This window comes from Cantharellus anzutake (assembly GCF_015039405.1).
Source record: "Cantharellus anzutake strain C23 chromosome Unknown EI90scaffold_417, whole genome shotgun sequence".
NCBI lineage: Eukaryota > Fungi > Basidiomycota > Agaricomycetes > Cantharellales > Hydnaceae > Cantharellus > Cantharellus anzutake.
The window spans coordinates 3,843-25,896 of record NW_024067367.1 but is presented as its reverse complement, the minus strand read 5'-3'; the positions used below and the strand labels follow the sequence as shown (position 1 = coordinate 25,896).

The window sequence follows — 22,054 nt, the reverse complement described above, 5'->3', positions numbered from 1 at the left end:
GGTTCATTCGACATGGGTGCATACAGCTCTGCCGGGTACCCAACACATGGTGCCGGGAACGCTGGTAGTGCTGCGTCGTACGGCGCGTCGAATTCCACCAGCGGATTGTATGGGTTCAACGTTGGGAGTGGCTTTGGGGGGTCTGTATCGGGGAGCTTAGGTCTCGGGAGTAGGAGACTTTCACGCAGGGCGAGTTCGTTGTGGATGAGCCGAAGTAGCCTTGCGGGGGATTTGGCGGGCGTTGGACTGGGCGAGTTTTGAAGAGAAAACACACGGTTCTAAGCTCGTTCGGATCAATCGACCCGTGTGTTATCACTCGCTCCCGCGTTTCGTCGGGCTACATTATCTTTATTCGCTTCTTTCCACAACGCCTGTCCTACACATCACATTTCCCATTTTTTCAGACCGACAACGTAGGTCGTGCACTTGGATGTTGTTGTCGAACATATCTGAATCTTTCTTTTCGCTTTCCTCTGTACAACCACCTAATTATGATTGTTCGTTCTCGTCTACCTTCGACTTTCGCCTCGTGCTCGTGTAGTACGCCATTTTTTAACTTTTGTTTTGATGCCTGGTGGCTGGTGGCCCTTGTCCTACCCCATAAAGCATGCGCTCTGCCTTTTCCGCCTTCTCTTTTCAATCTCCATCGTACAATCTATACACATCATTTTTTTACCTTCTATCATCTGATGCAAACTTGTACAAATTTCGCTTGCTTTTATCAGGCCCAAGTTCATAATCTGGGACATTGTTTTAGAATCCCAAGGAATTAACTGTCAACTCTAGCACAACTTGGCGAGTGTGATTTCAACCGACTGACCCTCACCAATTTCTGATACAGAAAGCGGGAGCCCAGTGACTGCGTTATATTAGATAAGTGACTAGGTACAAGGAAGTCCTGGAAGGTCTTGAAATCTTCCTCTCAGAAGGTATCCACGAAGCTGGCCTGATGGCTCCCTCAACCTCGTTCAATACTCACCTGGACCATGAAGTTACTAAAGAAAACATGAAATCCCCAATTCTAAAGGGTTAGCCTGTGCAGTTCACCTTCTCCAGCCTGAGGCTGAATATTACAAATTACCCCACTCCGTCATTCTGCGGCTTTCCCTTATTCACTGTTTCAACAACCTCCCCGGCTCCGCGCGTTTTCTTCTCTGGTCGACAACTGCAACCTTGGGGTTCAAGTCGCATATATCCTAGGGGCGGAATACTTAGTTCATCAGGGAGCCACGAAAACGTAGGCGCACTTTGCGGCTCTGCCGGGATACACAAAGCCAACTGGAGCGTAGTTGCCAAAGTCGGGAGAATTCGTACTTCAGCTGGCGGAGCCTTCATCGCTGGGTCGCATCGGGTCTGTGATCGCTTCGCTTTCATCAGGTGATGCTGCCAGAGGTCGCTGCATTACAGACGCTGATGCGTTAGGGAAGGGTTGGGGGGGAGCTGAAACACCCAAACGTGGTGTTCTATGGAAGAGCGGGACTATTTGAGGACACGAAGGAACATGGAATGCCGACTACCGCCGACCGGGAAGTTCAGGTTTTCTTGTTGACGCTAATGGTGATTTATCTTTACCCTCAGGTCACGTCGGCGTGTCATTTCTCCAAGAGCTTGGTGCATCATGATATCAATCCGGTATATATCAACTTGGACACAGAACAATTCCCACCTTGGGGCCCACCCCGGGCACCCCGGGCGAACGTCCCTTACGTGGAAGTGGAAGCGAACAGCTCTGCGATCCCGGATCCCATAATTTGATGGTTTCCTACTTCCGGGCAGAACTCCCACATTCGGGTTCGTCAGGCTTCCACGTATGTTGAGACATCATAAAGGACGGATGATTGCACAGCATGTCGTTTCCTGTTCCTGACCACGTTCGCCAAGGAAATGACCATCAGAGAATCTGATCACATAAGTACAAGGAAAGGAAAGGATTCACTCAGTGCTCGTGGAGAATTGTGGCTGTTATCATGATAGCGGGGACACGGGAAGAAATATGGAATGCCTAACAAGTTCAATCGTACAGTTTCAAGTCCCGACTTTACCGCCATATCCCCCTTCAAGACCTCCAAGTACTCTTACCAGTGAGCTCTGAACCCAATAATTCAAATTTTAAATTTTAAAAATCTAAAAATCGTGCAGATATGCACTTACCCCCTGTATAGCGTCAACGACGACCAAGCTACCGGTCCCTGACTCAAGGTTGGAGGCGGTGTAATGGTGTAATAGACATGGACAAATGCCTCAATGTGGCCTTTGGATTCGCCGCTTATAGAGGTGTTGCTGAACGTTTTGTGGGAATGGTCTTTGTGTGAGAAGGTTTCGCACAGCACCTTTTGCATCCAGGCCGTAGACGTTTTGAAGGCAGTGGATTTCATCGGCAGTGATAAGGAGGGCATCCAGGCCCCAAGCTTCTAATTTCACGGCGCGTGGCCTTCAATCGTTTGCCTCCTTTCAATTCCCTTTCATCATGCTCCCCTTCGCCTGACGCCGGTCCGACTTGGTCTTGACCAGCATGCATCCGCTTGCGAAGCGACTTCGTTCCACTCGTGTTTTCCCTGATCTCGACGCCCTTTTCTTTTTTCGCGTTGCTGTTTCCCCGGATCGGCCCTGTCCTGTCGCATTATTCACTTTCCAAGATATCCAGAACCTCAGTTATTAGTTTGCTACTAAGGCTCTAGTTGCGTGACGTGGCTACTCCGAGGTTTATCGTGCAGAATGGATCCAACCTGACATGTTGGTTGTCTCACTTAGCTTCTTCTATTGGGCTCTGCTACAAAGTCCTCGGACCACTTCTCAGCGACATGCTGTCTGTCATAGAGATAAGAAGAACTATGAACACTAGTAGGGACTTTCCAGCCGGATTGATGACATCGAAAATTCACGTACTGCACCACCACCTCAAGAGAGATGAAGGCATGGGAGGACTTAGACCACGGAAACATAGTGAAATTGGTTTTGCGACCGAAGTTCGTGGTACAGTGCCACTAATCTCCGAATGGTACTCAAATGGGAACCTTCAAGGGCAGGAAAACCCAACAAGCGCTCTTGAGTGCTCTCAAGTGCTCTAGCATTCAGGAGCGCTCTAGAGCAGGGGACCTCGCTCCTGAAGCTGTTGGATTTTCATGATAAGTTGTCCAACAACTTCCATCCGGCAATCGGCTTCCCCCGGTGAATGAGCACACTTGTCTTTTGGTCCGAAGAGATACACATTATCGAACAGCTTCTTGATGTCTGACCTACCTTCACGACCATGACCCTGTTGTGGTCCACCGCGATCTCAGGCCTGTAGGTCAAGATGTTTTGTCTACGAAGCCGATTTAAAGTAATCGACAACATAAAGCTCAACATAAGTATTAATCAGCAAGGCTAGGCACGGCAGGCTGTGTGACTTCATTGATAGTGGACGGATTTGCTTGTATATTATAGCGCAGACTCTTGCCCAGTTCGTCGTCGGCAACTTAATTAGATTTTGAAATTGCGTGTTCGCAGCGCGCGTACACGAGCGACGACGAACCGGGTAAGAGTCTGGGCATGGCGGGGACTCTCAATCTTAATGTGATCAACTTGAACTGCGGTTCAATACAGATACGTAGACTTGGGTGTCTACGCCGCAGCACCGTGCAACCGCCCATGAAGCCCAGAGTTCGCTTCAGTTGTGCCGCAACGGGCCTCGCCTAGCGCTTCACACCGTTCGGGAGTTTAGGGACGAGATTAAAATCTCGTTGAACTGGACACCAGTGATCTTGACGACGTGACACCGACAACTTGAAGATAGATACAGAGACAGAGAAAGCTACGTTCCGCAGCTGGATAACCCTCTTAGGTGGATGGACTCCAAGGCTAAACGTATGGAGAAACTAAGTACTTAGTTGCACATCAGGTATGATGGGGTTAGACTCACGCATCCCCGGGCCCTCGATATACTAGCTTGGAATCAGCGTGCAACATTCAGATTCCCGAGGGATCATTTTCTCTCAAAGAAGACGTGGTTCAACGCGTTAAAGCCACGAGATGGTGCAGACCATCTCATGTCCTCCAAGAACATGTACGACTTTTAGACATGCTCTTCCCCCTGTCCCGAGATCGGTGCGTAGCCAGCGCCCACACTTTTTTCTTTTACTGTGCATCGGCAACGCTGCCACCTGGTAAACAAATGGCTCTCAACTTCGAATACACCGTCTCGGGAGTCTCTGTGCCCGGTCTGGAATCATCCCGGTCAACATTGTTGATTACACAGGTGTTGTCACCAATGATGTTGGGACTTCCCGTGAGTTGTGTTACATATATATTCCTATCACGGTCTTATGGTGACACAGAATCCCTTATATCGGCCAAATATCCAGCGCGTGGTATAGCAAATCGAATCGGTGTTGAGGGTTTTTGCCGTCGGAGCGAAGATTCAGGGCGACTCTCGACAACCACGTTCTCACAGGACTCACCAGCTACTGTGCACACATGAGCATAGTCCTTCACATTTGGTTTCGCGGGTGAGTTACGTCTTCCGATCTGGACCTCGCAGCAACGTCCAGTTTCGCCGTTAAGCAAACCAATCATCTTCTCCGAGGCCTGCATGGCCGTTGGTACCAAATATGATGCCATTGAATATGACATCTGATGTGAGGCTCCTTTGCTGTCGGAGTTGACAGAAAGCACAAAGAACAGCCATCCGGAACCGCGATAAATTCACGCCGTGCGTTGCATAACCCGTGTCACAAGTCGCAGCTCGTGGCTCAGTGAGGTATGATGTTGCGCACGTAAGTTACATGCTCTGTCACGACGTACCAGTTAAGTTGAGAGATGAAGGGGGCACAGGGAGTCTCAAGCCCAATTTCAAGATTGTTCTAGGCTTGGCCTCAACTTATTAGTGATGACGTGACGCTCTATTCCAATAGAGGCCGGTAACTTGCTTAGCGTGACGTCCGGATTGCTTTCTTAGTGTTGACAATATGGTATCAAATAGAATGTTAAACTTTGATGTGTTTGGCATGAACTGACACTTGTTATGGAACGATGTAACTGGCACGAGTTACATGAAACTAAGGTCTGGAAAAGACATACGTCAACGAAGTGAAAACAAAAGTGAGACTTCATCAAGAGAGTCGGGTTAAATAAAGAAAGCAGGCGATAAGAATATGCAATCTGCACACGAACGACAAGGGGACATCAATGGGGGGCCGTAGATTGGGTATAACCACACGACCCATTGTCCTAAAAATTCGACCAAGAAATCGTATTCGTTCTGTCCCAAGGTGCGGCTGGACCGGCCAGGGACCCTGGGCTAGGTGGTGAAACTTCGACAGTGATGGCCAAACTGGTGCTCCTCATTGTCCTCATCGGCGATGCCCCCTCCTTCCCTTTCGGCATGCGTTCAAAGACCCATAATGGAACGCAGCCCATTTTAATGTCACCGATGCTATTAGAAGCTGATCCAGCAGGCTCCTCAGCAACGCATATGCACCACCCATCATCGAAAGTCTGTAGAAGCGATAATTGATCGCCAACTTTTACATCAAGCTCGTCAGGAAGTAAGTGTTGGAATGGTCGTAATGCAGTTTTGCGCATCCCGCTCTTGGCATTGAGTGCGTATATAAGCGCAGAACGAGTCGTCGCGACAGAGGACGCAGTCGAATGTCCACGTGAATGAGAAGTGTCCAACGGGTCCAATGGGAAGTTGCGACGGAAGGGCGAATTTGGGGGCTGAAGGGGACCAGGGGAATGCTGGGAGTGGATGGACAGGAAACTAGCCCGGGAAGGCCCGTCAAGTGAGGCTACAGAGTGGTGTATTGTCGGTCTCTGAGAACCACCTTGGGAACTTATCGAGTCGGAACGGGGAGAATTACGAGTCCTCCCAACCGACACGGAGACAGAGTAGTTGCTAGAAACGGAGTGGCGCTTTAGACCTGGTGGGGACAACGGCGGCTTCTCAGTGAACGATACACCATCCCCGCCAGCGGGATCACTGCCAAAATTTTCTAAGAAGCCCGAAAAGGGCAAGGGAATCTCGTTGTTCGCTTCGTGATGCCGAACAATGTTCGCATTCACTTGAGCCACCGCCGGATGATCTACGGTCCCATTGGAACCTAATCCAGCGGAACGCCGTGAGGAAAGGATTTCGCGGTTAGCAGCTGGCTTCGGCATGATGATGGAAGCAGTGAGGCGAGCGCGCGAGAATATCCAGGATGTAGGTCGAGGGGCTTGCTGGGTTCTTCAAAGAAACCTCCCAGCATCAAATGAAGTCCCCGTTAAGACTATGGGCAAAAAAGAGGACTCACTCCTGCATTGACTCACGGATTTCATACCCATTCAGCACGCGGGATTTTCGCTTTTTGAGGTAGTGATACCCAACTCCAACGAGCAACGCCAGTGCGGATATGGACACGATGACTGCCCCGACGAGGAGAACGGTACCATTGCTAATTCCACCGGAACTGTCGTTTGATCGTCGATGAATTGCAAGGATGGACGGCATATGTGAATGGCGTAGTTTACAAAGCAAGGTTTTGAAGTGAAAGGAGCGACTAGCGCTGGAGCGATTCAATCCTGTTCCAGCTTCACAACAACAGGGGGAGAAGGATGAAAGGAACGGCTGACACTTGTCTTTCTGCAGAAACAAGAGCACGAACGAGTTGAAGGTTGAGGGACAAAAGATGCAAAGGAAGTAAACGAGAACCACAATATGTGGTTCATTGACCACTGTTGTCAAGTCGATACAGACCCGTTCTGATTGACAGATATTATTTGTATTGTGATCGCCAACTTATAATTAGAACCCCGTGGGACTCTCTAGCTCTGCATGTGCGAGATAGGATGTTATGTGCTCCTGCGACGTTGACTCACGATCACCTAATTGTTGTTTTCAGAGGACGGTCCCCCTGTATCGCTGCGACAGAGCTCATTCATTCCTATGCATCCATTTGGATTTTTGCGCTTTCTCGTTCATAATGAGCTAGCTCATGAGACTTCACCCTTGAAACTCCTCTCCTATGCACCATCGCATGAAAGAAGATGGACGACGGATGCTATGCTCACTCATCAAAAATAGTCGGTCGCATTCGGCCCGTGCCTCCGTTGATGGAGAATTCGGTCCCCAGGTGCGTCATAATTGGTTTTCAGCATCTTCAAATTTTTTTCCACTATCATCCTCACAAATATCACGAAATTGGAGTCATTTCTTATATACTCCCGTTCCTTCACGCTTCTTTCCCGTCTGGCATCTGCCCTGCCCACCTTACTCGTCCTCTGTACTTAGCGTGGCAGATCAGTTTCCTACTTTCGTCAACGCTGCCGCTGCGGATGACGAGCCTAAGCACCTTTAGTGGACAAAAATCGAACGGCGTGTTACTGATCTCCGTATCCAACGTACTCCATATCCAACGTACTCCATATCCAACGTACTCCGACTGATATCATTCATATCGTGGGTTGCTCGATTCGATTATGACTGAGATTTGATATTTTACATCGTTTAGTGGCAAGCGGCCAAAAGTTGCAACGTGAAACTTTATCGCAGACGAGTAGTATCAAGCCCAGCATATGTTATTGATCTGAACGAGCTACGGACGTATCGACACACTACAGACTGTTAAACCCCCATCCCCATAATTAAAATTCCTCCCCCACCAAAGTGCTCGACATCAGCTACTGCTACACCAGGCTGCAACAGCGGCAGCAACCACCGTCGCAGCCTGAAATTCCGAGCGGGTCCCAACAGCCCCACGCTAGCAAACCTCGTCATCGGTTCTTCCGCTCTGTTTGAATCATTCATACGCAATATATCCAATTTATTTACATGCGTGATCCCATAGCCGCACTCCCTCTTCCCCCGGCTACACAGCAATGTCTGCAACCGCGTGTAACACATTGCAGATTTCCTGTATCTCTCCATATATCATCCGCCTCATTCATTCTTCTCCTGCCTTATTTCGTCGTCAGGAGGGGCCTTATCCCATTTCAAGACAGTCATTTTGCGTCAAAACTAACCATCTGTACCTAGGATGGGGACATTGGTTGCTCATATCAGCAATATTGAAACGAAGCTCTCCGTACGCATAAACGTTTGGATGGAGTATATTCGACAAGGTGGCGGGTTTATTGGACAGGACTCGTCGAACGTCAACTTGAATGTTCCATCCTCGAAGGGAGTGTCCGTTTAGCTGAATTGTGAGCGAGTTGTGTGCTTCGTTAGGCCCTAGTGTCAGAACGTTCATCGCATTGCCCAGTCGCTTCATCGGAGTTGCAGGGCGGCGATTCTGACGCTTCAGAATATTCACTGTCTCTTGTCATTAACGACGCAAGTGTCAGTTCATCGATGTCGCTCATATCTCCCGCTAACTCTCTTCTGTTTCGGTCTTGCCACCAAACTCGCCATCTCGACTTTATGGATTGGCTCGAGCGCTTCAGACTCTACGACTCTTCCTTTTGATCATCGAATGTTTCTCTCGACTCCTGGTGATTTTTGATCAGCGATTGTACAACGTCTGTGGTGGCAGGCAGCTTTTATGAACATTCAGAATGTGTGGGCAATTTCGCGGATCGATCGACAACGTACGGGTTGGTGATGACAGGCTGCATCGTGCTCGGCTTTTGCGTCGATTCCGCTAGGGTTTTGAGAGTTGGATGGCCGGTTTATGGTTGTTGGCTGATTTTTCCGGTGCGCTTTCACTGGTTATTTTCACTCACCTTTATCCCCTTTCAAATCGCTGTTCTGACCCTTCTCCGACCCTTTTCTCACAAATGGAGCCTGAACAAAACTTGAGGTCTTGGCTCTTTAGCTCGCGCCCCTGAGCTCCTCTGCCTGTCTTTCATACCTTCCATACCGCCATCTCCATCTCGGCATGGGCCCCTCGCTTGATCGTCGCTGCCTCTGTCTCCATCTCCAAGGTGCTTCCATCATTCGATTCGTCTTTTGACTCCGTAGGCCTTCATGCCCGGAATAATGTCGCTCAAGATCGTTAACTTCGGGAGAACCACTGGTCGATTGGACTTATCAGTAAGTATGCCCATTCCCACTTCTGACCGCTTGTTTCAATGGCTCGCGACTAACGTTGCTTACTTGCTTGGATCATCACGCTCAGTTGACTCTGCCCGAAATTTCGATCCTGCACGCGAAACGTCCTAGCCTTGGCACCATTATCAACTCTTAAACTTAGCATGTGTCTGATTCGGCTTGACGCGGGCTCCGGGGAGTCCTCCCCATGGTGGAATAGTAGCCTCTACGAGGTGCTCACAGTGCAAATCTGCACTTTCTTGACTCGCCGATGTCGACTCTGAGCACATCGCATTGCTACCAAACTTGTCACATATATTTACATGAGCCCTAAGAGGCAGCAGAAGGAGAGCTGACTGTTTGTACATGCGGAAATATGTAATCAATCACTCTCAAATGATGCTGTGTCAGGATAAGATGACCTGGACGAGGGTTTGGGTTAAAAGTAACGAAACCCATCGGGATGGGATTGTGAAACAAACAGTTGGATGCTCGTTAGTATCGCAGCGACAGCGTGGGTAGGTGACCAGCGATTCTGAAGCAAAGCTCTCCGTTCGCATAAACGTTCGGATGGAGCATATTTGACAACGGTGGCGGGTTTGTTGGGATAGGACTCGTCGAACGTCAGAAGCAGCTTGAATGTTCCATCGGCTATTTGGTCCGAATATCACTGCATTCCATAGCATGAGGTTGTCATTGCAAGGAGCGCCTGATATTCTCTGAATCTGACGCCATGCACCATTGATGGCCCAAGTTCGAATAGGTTCATTGTGCGGCCCCCAATCAAGAAATAGTACTTAGCGGCTGTTAGAGTGAAGAAGGTCACCACCTAGGGACCCATCGGACCACTCATGATTTGGCCTATCGACAAGTTGTCGAATTTGCTCAGCCATGTGTACATAATTGTCACGGAGTTGGCCGAATTTATTGTTTGTTTGAATGTGTGGTTCGCTGTCATGCAACGCTGGTGCCTCCTCGTTGATCACAAAAACAGGCCTGCTGGAGAGCCGATCCAGGTTGGGGTATCCTCCGAGACCAATGTCGCCAATTTGAAGAAGATGGTCAAGGATGAGATGTCGCCCCTTCTTGCCGACGCTGCTGCAGCCGAGCTCAAAGTGTGGAGATGCACTGATTCGACAATCAATTTCCTCGACGTAAGCAGTGAAGTGTTGGAGGAGCGAGTCAGAATGGCGTTCGTAGACAACAAGGTCCAACTCCTTCACGTGGGGCAGACTGTAGCGACTCTGATCTCGGATAACGAGGTGTTTCTCGTGGGGGGGCCGGGTATGTGCATTTCCACTCATTCGTCATCTCAATCTGCATATGCGATGATGGTCTCCATTCTTCCCCAAACCCTGTCAATTCCTACATTTTAATTCCACCTCAACACCTTCAAAAGTGAACCGAGCTCCCGATCCCACGCAACTTCTCTCGCTCAACTGTCTCGTTCTCAAAGTTGATGGGGAGCCGAATCAGATCTTCACGGTCAAGATTCTGAAGACCGAAAACGTCAGCACCCTCAAACGCTTGATCAAGGAGGAACAGTCCCCTCGCCTCAATCACGTTGTTGCCTCAGAGCTTATCCTCAGCCAGGTCTGCCGACGCGTAGATGATGACCCCCACGAAAGTCTCAAAGATGTCGATCTCACACCATTGAAGCCGCTCCTACCGCTCTCGCAAGTGTTCCCTCGTGTGGAAGGGGATCACCTGCACATCGTTGTTCAAGCACCAACTGATGGTGAGCCTATTTCGGTCTTCCTCCACGTCAATCTCATTGATTTTGTTCAGAGGGCTTGAGTACTAAAGATGCAGGAGGAGAGGAGAGGAGAGATCAGCTCAAGTGTGTACGTTACATCGAGGTACTTGGTCTGAACTCTACTGATCTACATATAGCGTCCTCTTACGCCAGAGTACATGCTTACCCACGAGCCGTGGTCCGGTCCTTGGCTTCCACCTGAATACATCCTCAGCAATCCTCCTCTTATGTTTTTTGGTATTGGTCTCCAGTTTACTGCCACAGACATGCTTCCTCTTGCCCAGGCTCTCGGGGTACCCACCACCCCAGGTGAAGGAAAGTCCCTGCTCCTGCTTGAGAACATTTATATGGCTGTTCGCAAGAGTATTCGTGAGAAGTTCAAGTCACGGTGGCCAGTCAAATCCAGGGGAATTATATCGCCCAACACGAAGATGACGCGAGTGATATCCATCTCCGACAATACCTTGGACACATTATCTCACTGGCGTTCGACTGTGGACAATGACCTTGACTCCATCATATGGAAAGAACTGCAGAACGCCGCAGACGCTCTGTGTGCGTTGACAGGAAGGGAGCCCAAGTGGTACATAGGCGATCGCAATTGGCCATAGCGTGTTTGGAATGTGATGCCTGCTTGTCCTTGTATCCTTGTGTTCACGTTCACGTTCCCGTTCCCCTCCTCTTTCCTTGTCCTTGCACTCCTGCTCCTGCCATCATCCTCTCTGTCCTATCGCCCGTATACTAGTGCAAAAGTTTTTTTGCAACGTTTTTTGATATAACTACTGTAGACCTAAAATGTTGGGTCAAACAAATCCCTTATGTTCTCCAAACTTTTTTCACCCGAGTCACTATAGCATATGCGGCACGGTTACGTACTTTAAAATGAAATCATCCACTGAGAAAAAAAATTCCATGAGAAAATCCTCCGTGAAGTAGGATTAAAGTCCCACTGAGATACAGGATTTTGTCTAAATTTTCCATGTTGGAAAAATCCTGCTGCCGTACATGATTGTGACCAGAATCCTGTCAAAAAGTCCTGCTGAATAACAGGGAATAATCCTTTTATCATGTAATTATCCGTAATAATATCCTAGGAAATCATGCTCAAAAGCGGGTCAAATCTTGTCTAATGACAGCTTATGTCTGACTGGATGAAGGATTATATATTGACTAGTCGACACGATGATATGGGACAATATGACTGGAGCGCCGCAAAAACATAATGAAATGACAATCAAAAGTGAGGGGTCATAAAGTTGTTGCAGGATCAGGAACTTGAACAGCGAAAAAGTTGAGGCGAACAACGGGGGGTCAAGAGTGCCGTGAGCGTTGTTGGAGAAAAGCATAGGGGTGAGGTTCAGGGCGACATATTATACTGCGGTTTGCCTAGCACCGTTACTAGTGAGAAGCGCATAGTGAAATGTTAAGCACTCACCTGTACATGTTGGATTATGAGTCTTGTCACCGTTCAGGCAACATGTCCCATGCACAGCGCTAGCGTGCAACATCCCAAACATGCGACACTGCCTTCCCGATTGGTCCGTGCACCAATCACCTTGTAGCATGGCCTAGATATAAAAAGCGCCATAGTTAAATGCAATAATAGTCAATTTTGGTACTTACTTTAGTCCCTTGTTATCTCGCGAGTGCAGCCGCTGATCACCACAGTCTACTCATAACAACAGTACGTGGTAAGAATGTACCCAGTAATGGTTGGCCACCTTGCGATTTCTTGCCAATGCCCTAGTACCAGTGACAGGTTTTGAGATCGAAGCGACAAGTTGGGGGGACCTGATGGTATCTGACCTGAAGGTCATCAGATTTGATAATATGAGAGGGCTTACGCACATTATGGTCAATCTCAGAGCCGCATGGCATTGGAATCGGCCCTGGACGCGTTTCTTTGACTCTAGTCGGTTTTTGAAGACAAAAAAACAGTTTAAGTAACTCCTTACACGTGTTAACTTCTGCCAGGAGCTCTACCCATATTATGAAGATGGCACAGTCATGGCACGAATGTAAACCACACATAAGTGCATTGTTCCAAGAGAAAGGGCACACCTTCACGTGCCGCTTCTAGGCTCCCCTGCCCCCGATCAATTGCTCGCTTCTGGCTAGATTGAGGCATGGTAAGTGAGTTGTGTTTACGGAGAGTGAGATTGGGATTGAAGTAACCCGAGGGCCAATATAAACAACACCAAACACACCGACACAACGCGTCGAAGTCCCAACTCCCTCAGTTGCAACATCCCATTACTATTGGGCCTCTGGTACTCTGCTTCCAGCATTTACATCTATTAATAGGCCCAAACTAAGGCCTCCATCATTCCTATGGACGACAGCTTCTCTGGAACGCCACAACTCGTAGATGCCCGCTAGCATTTTTGTATTCCCCTAAGTCCAACCCGAGGCGCCCTTTTGGCTCGTGGCCTCATGATTGTTGTGAAGTGATTTTGCGGCGAGTTGCTATATCTTTTGGAAGACCTTCTGGGCGCTTCGGGCTCGATCGATGAGGAGTGGAGCCTGTGACGATGGGGCTCCTCCGTGCAGCCCCTTTGCATTGATGTGAATGGATCTTGAGGGTTGGATGCGCGAGTTTTGGTTAATTGGTCGATTTTAGGTGCGTTCACGTTTGTTGTTTCTGGCTTTCGTCTCCCACCTGAGTCGCCATTCTGACGTTCTGTGACGCCCTTAGATTCATTTCCTACACCCCATTTCCCCTTGTCATCGATTTCCACCCCGACATGTTTGCTACTTCCTGTTTCGAAAAACTCAACATCGCATTCCTTCGACAACTTGCACTATCTTTTTGGGGGGTTTCAGGGACATGAGCGTGAAGAGCCGAAGAGAAATGAGGCTTGGCCTCCTTCCAAAGTCAACGTTGATATCAAAATGCGCTGTAATCGCAAAACCAGACATGATGTAATTTCTGAACTAGCATATTTAAAAACAGTTTCATACGTCGAGGTTGTGGATCTAGATGCTGCGTGTACCGTTGTTGGTCGACTCAGGGTTGGGGAGGTGGATCCATGTGGGCAGTTGTAGATCGCAGCGGATCCTTGAATATATGTCATAACATGCGTTACAAGATAGTAATATTATGGCTGAAAATTATAGCGTATACAAGTTTTGATGATAAAATCCTCCTTGTGCAGGATTTTAGATAGCCTGGAACCGCAATCCTGTCATGCAGCAAGATCGACGGAAAATCCTGTCACGGAGAATCCTACCCCTTGCCAAGATTTTCTACGAAATCCTCACGTCCGCATGATTTTGTCATGGAATCTTTTTCCTCAGTGCATCCATCCATCCATCCATCCATGTGTTTCCATTTCGCCATTGTATTTTGTCTTTTTGTATTTGTACATTAGCTTCTGTGTTGTGTTTGATTTTTATGTTTCCCTACTTCCAACTTGGCTCTTATCCTTAGCCCTTTTAACTTTCGTCTGTTTTCGTTTCGTCTTTGTATGTTCGAGCACGGGTCGCGCGCATGCTGCCAATTCCACCTGGCCCTTTACGACCGTTTCCCGCTACAAACGCTTGTTAGCCCTGATTAGTTCTGCAAAACACCAAACTTATATACAGTCCCAGTGTGGGCTCTTACATAAGGGAGATCGTCATTTCTGCATCGAATTGCGAATCCTTACATAAGTTTGGGTCTAGCACGTCTGCACACCACCCGCACCTAGAATTCTTGTCTAACAGGACAACTGTGCCGGTTAGATGTCTGAGAACGCCACGGAAACCGAACCCTTAATTCCTGTGGACTCCCAGAACGAAGGAGTTGATGCCACCGCGAATGGCGCCCAATCTGCTCGTCCTCTACCCCTGACTAGAACAGATACCGAGTCTGTGATGAATGCTCTTGACGATGCAACGATGCCCAAAGAGAAAGGAAAGCGTCATGGTGATTCCATTGGCGTCGCGCTCGGAATTGCATGTTCATTTCACATATTCACTCATGCATACTAACTCATGTACCTGTAAAAGGGGTCTTTGCTTGTAATGTGGATATTCACCCTCATCCTTGTCCTTCGTAGTGACCCCAAATCGCTACGATATTTTGCTCTCCACCCACCAGCTCAAGTCCTCGCCATCAATCTATTTACCATCGGGATCCTCACTCTTCAACCCACTCGCCGACTTGAGCACAAGAAGGAAGGCCTCCTCCGACATCAGATTATTCAGTTAGGTTTGGGGCTATCCGTCATCCTCTTCGGTGGCATTGCAATGTTCATCAACAAAGTTGAACATGGTGCCCCTCATTTCACAACTTGGCATGGAAGATTTGGCCTCATCGCACTCATTTGGCTGGTGTTACACAATTTGGTCGGTGGCGCGAGCGTATGGTTCCCTGTCAAGGCATTCGGAAGTGTCGACAAAGGGAAAATGACATGGAAGTGGCATCGGTGAGCACTGCAAACAACTTTATCTTCCTCCTACTCGCTTACCTACTTCATCTAGCGTATCCGGCTACCTTCTTGTTGCCTGGTTTTTGATTACTGCACATTTAGCGGGCGGCTATGCCACCTGGGTTCAAATGGAAACATCATGGGCGGAACGATTCTGGATCTATACCATTCTCCCGATCATAGCTCTTATCGGCATCGCGAGTAGAATTAGGTAAGTTTTAAGTCGGCCCTTCGTGACCAAGCTCACTCCAATACTTCATGTAAAGAATATGGAAACTTCCAGGATTCCAGAAACCTGATTACTCAGTCGGCATAGTCTCTTGAATATTGGTATCCTGAACCCATTCACATACAATACGTCGACGTCGTGATTTTTATGGTTTTGTTTCGACACAATGAGTTCCGTACACCCAATAAATCTTTAAGTATTATGAGAAGTATGACATACGATATGAAGATTAAGACACATAATCAATGTCCCGCAGTGAGCAGAGAAATTAGGAGCTGCCGTCAGGCGATAATGCGTCGATATCGTCAGAACGACGAGGACGTTCGACTTGAGCCTCGAGTAGCTATGGGATCGAATGAATTTCCAGGTTATCACAGTAGGTGTACCTGACACACCTCTCGCTTAAGTTCCTCGCTACTTATATCCACACCTTCCTCGCCAAGTTCATCAGGTCCAAGGAGCACATTGCCTTTTCTGAATATCTCGCCCTCCTCCTCGACCCACACCTTACTCAAAACGGTAGGCGATGGTGCCTGCGCCTCCGGAACCTCAGCCATATGATCTCCCGCTTGAGAGTCAGATTGGAGCGGTTTGTTATCGTCATTATTCTCATCATCTGAATCGACGATGGCGAACGAAGCATTCGGAATGACATCCGAATGCTCGAAAGCCGGCTCCTTGCCCTTCGAGTTCCTCCGCATGACACTGGGTCGTTCGGAGCTATAGGGAGCAATGCCAGTTTTCTGTGGAGGGACAAGGATCGAAATGGGAAGTGATGAGATCTTTGTTCTTGAACTTGAAGAAATGTCAGTAGGCTTGAAAGTTGAATGACTCACGAGATCCTTTATCAGGCTCGTGAGACGGTCGTTGAGGTCGAGCAGTTCCTCCATCCGAGTTGGGTCCTTTTCGACCTGAACCATCTCCTGGAGAACACTAACAAGGGCGTTGCCTTTCTCGATAAGTCCTTCAGATTCCACCTTCTCGGCGTCGATATTATTCGATGTGTGAGACTCGAGGAGCTGAGTAAATGAAGGATATGAGCGTGGCACGGGTCCATACGATGGGGGGTTCGACGAACCAGATCACGGGCAGCCTTGACGACCTCGTCAGGTGTCTTCGTCCAGATTTCTAGCTTGTGTTTCCCGTCAAGCTGACCTCGCGCTTCCTTTTCCTTGCCGACCCTCTCCCGTTCAACATCCTGTTTGACGCCTCTAGCAAGTTCGCTTCGCTCGATAAGGCCCCATACTCCACCACGAGCAGTGTTCCCCAGAAGCATATCTAAATCCTCGCTCATAGATAGCGACGAGCTTCCTTTCTCCTGGTTATCGATCGGTATTTCTGCACCACATTTTGACCGTCTATCAGCAAGCTCTGTATTTCGCACACAGCAACGAAGGATTTCCCGGCTTAGCCGCGCCATTTCCGGGTCGTTCGGGGGGACGTTGACGTCCAAGCATCGTATAACGCGGTTGACCTTCAGGCCAGCGCTGAGCGCCATAACACCAGCTAAGTCAAGTGAGTTATGGGTAAGATCAAGGTGAAGGAGAGAACGAGCATCGGGAAGGAACTCCGCAAGGGCGATGGCACCGTCCGAGGTTAGTCCTGTGTCAGAAAGGAATAGTCTCTTGAGCGCAGTATTGATTGTAAATGCAGTTCGTATTGTTGTGACCTGGGAGAGCAAACTCTGAACACGGATGATCCGTGAAACTACGTGGTATGGACCTTACCCCTTCGAGACCAGGGCCGCAACACGGATTCCTACTCATGTCGAGGATCTCCAAAGTGGTGTTATATTTCTACGTGATTCGATGACCAAAGTGTTTTAGAAGACGTTTTGACGTGCTCACCAATGCTTCTGCGATCGCCACGAAGCCACTCATTTCGATCTTGTTGTCCGACAGGTTTAATGCCTTGAGGGTGCGATTCCGCTTCAGCCGTTGTGCAATATACGTAACGCCAGCCTGGCAAATGTATACTAGTATTGAAACAGTACATCATTTAGCCAAGGTCAATCACTCACTTTCAAATCATTCCCTCTCAAATCAAGTGTTGTTAATGCCCCTAGTCTTGGCAAATTGTCCAAACTCCGAACCTTGTCTAGCAGCGCCAAGGAATGTCCATCAAGCAAAACATGCTTAGGAGCATTAATTGTCCCCCCAGTGCTTATCCGTGAAACTGTTGTTGACGGAGCAACATCCCCATTTACCAAACTAGAATGGGATGTTGAGGCATGCCGTGTTGTTACGCCGCCAGATCTGGAAGAAGAGAAGGAGGGTACTTCGTTTCGCATGAGGGGTGTCGAGGTGTTGATTGAGGGGCGAGAAGTAGACATTGTCAATGGGTTGGGTGACGATCGGGGGGAATTCAAAGTCCCAGTATGTGTTTGGGGCTGGGTCACCGCAAGGTTCCGCTTGGAGCGTGGGATGTACGGCGTGTATGTTGTTTGTAGAGGAGGACTTGATTGTGGGGGTGGGTTGCTGACATTTCCGAACAGACGGTTGATAGAGAGTCGTGCATAAGGCTGTGAAAGTGTTGGTGTGTTCGGCTGTGGTGATGAGGTGATAGATATATGCTCAGGAGAGGGTAGTAGTAAGGAAGATCGCGGTGAAGGAGTGGGTGATTCAGTTGGAATAGAAAAAGATCTAGGAATTGGGCTTGCAGAAGGGGGCGTTGTTGGGCTGGATGATCCAGAAGGAGCAGGCAACGAGTCGGGATAGTCTTTCAGCATTGTCGCAATCGAGACTGCACCGGCCGGACCAAATTTATTCAGTCTTAATGACAGATTCTGCACCGATGACGTCCGAATCGCATTTGCTAACGCGAAGACCGTTATCTAGACGGTTCATCGGAGGGAATATCGGACAAACCTAGTACATCCAACGACCCCCCACGGATACCACATTCATCCAAGCGAACACTCAGGAGCGTGACTTTTTCTGGAGGCAAATTAGGATCCTTGATCGACACTTCAGCCTTAGACAGGCCTAAGTGACCAACGGAAGACATATTTGGGGATAACGGTGAAAACAACAAAGATCCTGGAGGATCAGGAAAGCTGTCAACTTGAGGGGACTTAACCACTGCATCTTTGGGCGACGCTGCTCTGCCATCCTTGCATGTAGTATTACTCGGCTGCGTTACAGGTGCTGGGTCGAGGGCAGAAACAATGTATTCTACAGACTTTTTGTCCAATGAAGTTTGTGATAAATCGAGAAATTCTAGAGTATTCGCCTGACCAGGACGAGTGTGAGCTATAGGCACTGTTATATAGAAGACCGCTTACTTTTGAGACGTAGGTCCCTATGAATCGACATGCCGCGGATTTCAACCGTTTGTTAGAGGAAAGGGAGAGATATGGCAATGAGTTTGGTATTAGAAGCGCGTGAAGTAACAGCTTTAAGCTCTGGAGCAAGCATTAGGACGATTGCTCCCTTCATTTCGGAGAATGCGGTGAACATACCGTCTCATCCAGGTCGCAATCCCGAAGAATCAGTTTCCGCAACCCCCATTCAATGGAGAATACATCCGCCAACACAGTTGCAGCATCGAAAGTTAACTTCACAGAAGTCAAATCTAACGTTCGCGGGGCTATTAAGTTGGCTTGCTGTGTGCAGCGATGGTTAGGTGCGTGTGGTTTAGATGGGTAGAGTGGAAACGCACCCGGAGTGCCCCGATAACTCCCCCGAGCGGTGCCTCATCTCTGAGTTGACAGCACTCACGATAGAACTCTTCTATACGCCCCAGACTCCATGCGCCAGCGCCCTCTTCCTTCTCCTTTTCTCTCTGAGCCTTAGTTTTGTCCTCAATTTCGAGCCTAGCTACTGTAAGCTCGGCACTTGATGGTGCAGCACTTGACGAAAAAGAGTACACAGTGCTTAGATGCGGCAATATAAAGTGTGCACGTTTCAGCGGCGTCCCGCGAATGGAGCCATGCGAAGTTATGTCATCGTATGGTACAGCAGATGGCAGAAGCGCATTGGAGGCTGAGGGAAGCTTAAATGTCGTTTGACTAGGTGGTGCAGAAGATGGCACGTTGCCATTATGTGAGGGAGCACTAGATCCTTGTATGAATTTCGAGAAGGTCCCAGGAAAAATGTCGCGTGTGAGTCCGCCGAGATTGAAGAATGATTTGCTGGGAGGTGGTGGTCGCTTTAAGATGGACTTGTGAGGGACAGCTTTACGTGACCATGATCGAGGGGCACTACTAGTCGCAGGTTGTGCCGAAGTCGATGCCTCAGGTGTTGACACTGCAGCGTTAGTGCTTTCCATTGTAGATCAGATACAAAGTGGGGCTGCAGCCAAAGTTCGGACGCCGAGCAATGAGCAGCCCGATCCTCGCCGGATTCGTCACAGCCTTCCAGAGAGGAGAAAGGTCAAATTGCTAGAGTGAGGGTCAAGTGCCTGAACTGAATTATTGCAGCCAACAAACCCTATAGTTTTGAATGGGAATACATTCAGTTGGCGCTTATCTCGGAGGCGCAAGAGGCCACTGGCTCCCGTGGCGATGGAAGCTCGCGCCCCATTGGAGAATTAACTACCGTACATGCAACCATAGCCCTACACTTCGCATTTGTGCGTCACCAATCGTCCAAAAAACGAAATGCGTAGCCGATGCTGCTAATCGTCATTAGTCGTTCCTGATGCCCCAACATCCCTCCCACCTTTCACCGTACAATGGTTGCATGCCGCTACGGTTTGCGAGATTCTGCTTTGGGGCCACGTCACAACAAAAACAATAAAAAATCCCTACCCAATCCATACGAGACCGTGACCTTGCATCATCTCATCTCTTCGTTCATTTGGAAACCGCTACGCCCGCATGCAACGATACATGAAAGGGCCTAAGATGTCCATGCCTCGATTCTCACAATCATGGGAACCAGCAGGACTCCATGTGTGCCCATTCCTGCTTATATTGTAACATTGCGATTTCTGCTTCAACATGTGGGGGTTATCTAGATTTTTCAGGCTGGCTTAACCCTAGCAGGAACGCATCATCATCAAATCTTTAGTCCACGTGTGACTCGTCAGAAAGGGGAGACGTTATTCACCGAATGCCTAAATTTATCATGCGGTGCTGGGACATGAAGATAATCACTTCTTCCCTAAAAGCCGGGAAAACGACCGGTGACTTCAATTCTCAAAGAAGATGGTCTCACAGAACGAGCGGTCACCTATATTCGTTAAGACTGCTAAGTGTCAAACAGAAAAAGAGGTATACGAGAGGTCTGTCATCCAAAATTGACAAGAATAACTTCAATCCTTAGCAGTATCCCCCTCTCGAACGACAAAAAAATCTCTCCAGACGACATTTCGTAAACTCGCCCACCACTGAACGGCGTAACCAGGGAACACAGCTGAGTGATATTCGAAAGTGGATCTCCGCGAAGTGTAAAATCGAGGAGAGCAGTAACTTACCCGTATTCCTCCCCAAACCATTTCGATACCAACTAGAGCAACCACCTGCCCATGTCGTTTTCTCCAAATTCCTTTGCAGCATCTCGTTATACTTGACCGTTGCCTCGTAAGTAGGTTCAACAGTCAAAGTCCTGAGCTGGGTCTTAGGCCCCCATGGACGAAACCACCTCCTCTTGTGTTGAAGCCATGGTTCAAGGATAGGAGTGATGAGATTCAGGATATAATCGACTTGTACCTCCTCCATATAGATGGCGCTCGCATGCCCGTTGATGGTATTGGGGCCCAATAACATGAACATATTCGGGAAAAAAGGGATTGTCGTGCCTCGGTACGCAATTGGACCACCTGAATCACTGAATAGCGACTTTATGGTGGTGCCTTGACGCCCCTCGAGTGGGGGGCATAACTCACGCGCTAGAAGGAAGTAAATCCATGATGGTTTTTGTATGGCGAAAAATTCCGTTACCGTATCGAAGCCTGTTGCCAAAATGAGCACATCAAGCGTGTGAGTCGTCCTAGTGTCACTGTCTACTCCAGAATTGCTTGGCTGGTTTGGTTTGGTCACAACACCGTCTGCTTCAATCTCCGTGATAGGATCCCAGATCACTTCAACGTTCGGTCGGTTCAGAGAATTTAAATAACCAGAATCTCTCACAATCCTCTTGCACCCAAGAGCTATCAAATACACCAAAATCAGTCGCTCCTCTGGACGTCAGCTCGGAACTACATACGATAATTTGGCATCAAGTCATCGTGAAGCTGCTTTGGCGCTTGCTGACGAATATACCGCCTGCAGCGTGCTTCGAAGACCCGACGAATGATGTTTGTGACCGGTGACGTTATGAAAAACAGGTACGTTATATCTGTCTGAACTCAGCGTCACTGTCTATGCAAGAAATGCACGAAACCAGCACTGGCATACCGTTAGGAATATGCTCAACCGGAACAGCCAGAGTATTCCGGGAACATTTTTGAATACCCATTGAGTGAAGGCACTAAAGCTCTTCTGAGACTAACCTCACGACCATCAGGACATTGCAGGAGGGATTCATTAAATTGACTTGCCCTTGGAATGTACCATTGTGGGGTTCTGCAGAAGTTTACGACTTTTGTGCTTGGATCGTTACTGATGACCGGGATAATTTGGTTTGCGGAAGCACCGTTGCCAATGATTCCGACAATTTTCCCCTTCAAATTGATATCGTGCCTCCATTGCGCAGTGTGAAAAGTAGGACCCGAAAAGACGGACGACG

General features: G+C 48.6%; 1 protein-coding gene across 1 annotated transcript; it reads right to left on the bottom strand.

Moving 5' to 3' along the window:
• Positions 1–12,210: 12,210 nt before the first annotated feature.
• Positions 12,211–12,870, bottom strand: EI90DRAFT_3026047 (uncharacterized protein; the record flags this gene model as incomplete). The annotated part of the gene is made up of 5 exons (XM_039057931.1): positions 12,211–12,310; positions 12,366–12,397; positions 12,446–12,548; positions 12,591–12,651; positions 12,804–12,870. 5 exons carry the CDS (start codon positions 12,868–12,870, stop codon positions 12,211–12,213), a joined length of 363 nt encoding a protein of 120 aa, XP_038907374.1.
• Positions 12,871–22,054: the final 9,184 nt, after the last annotated feature.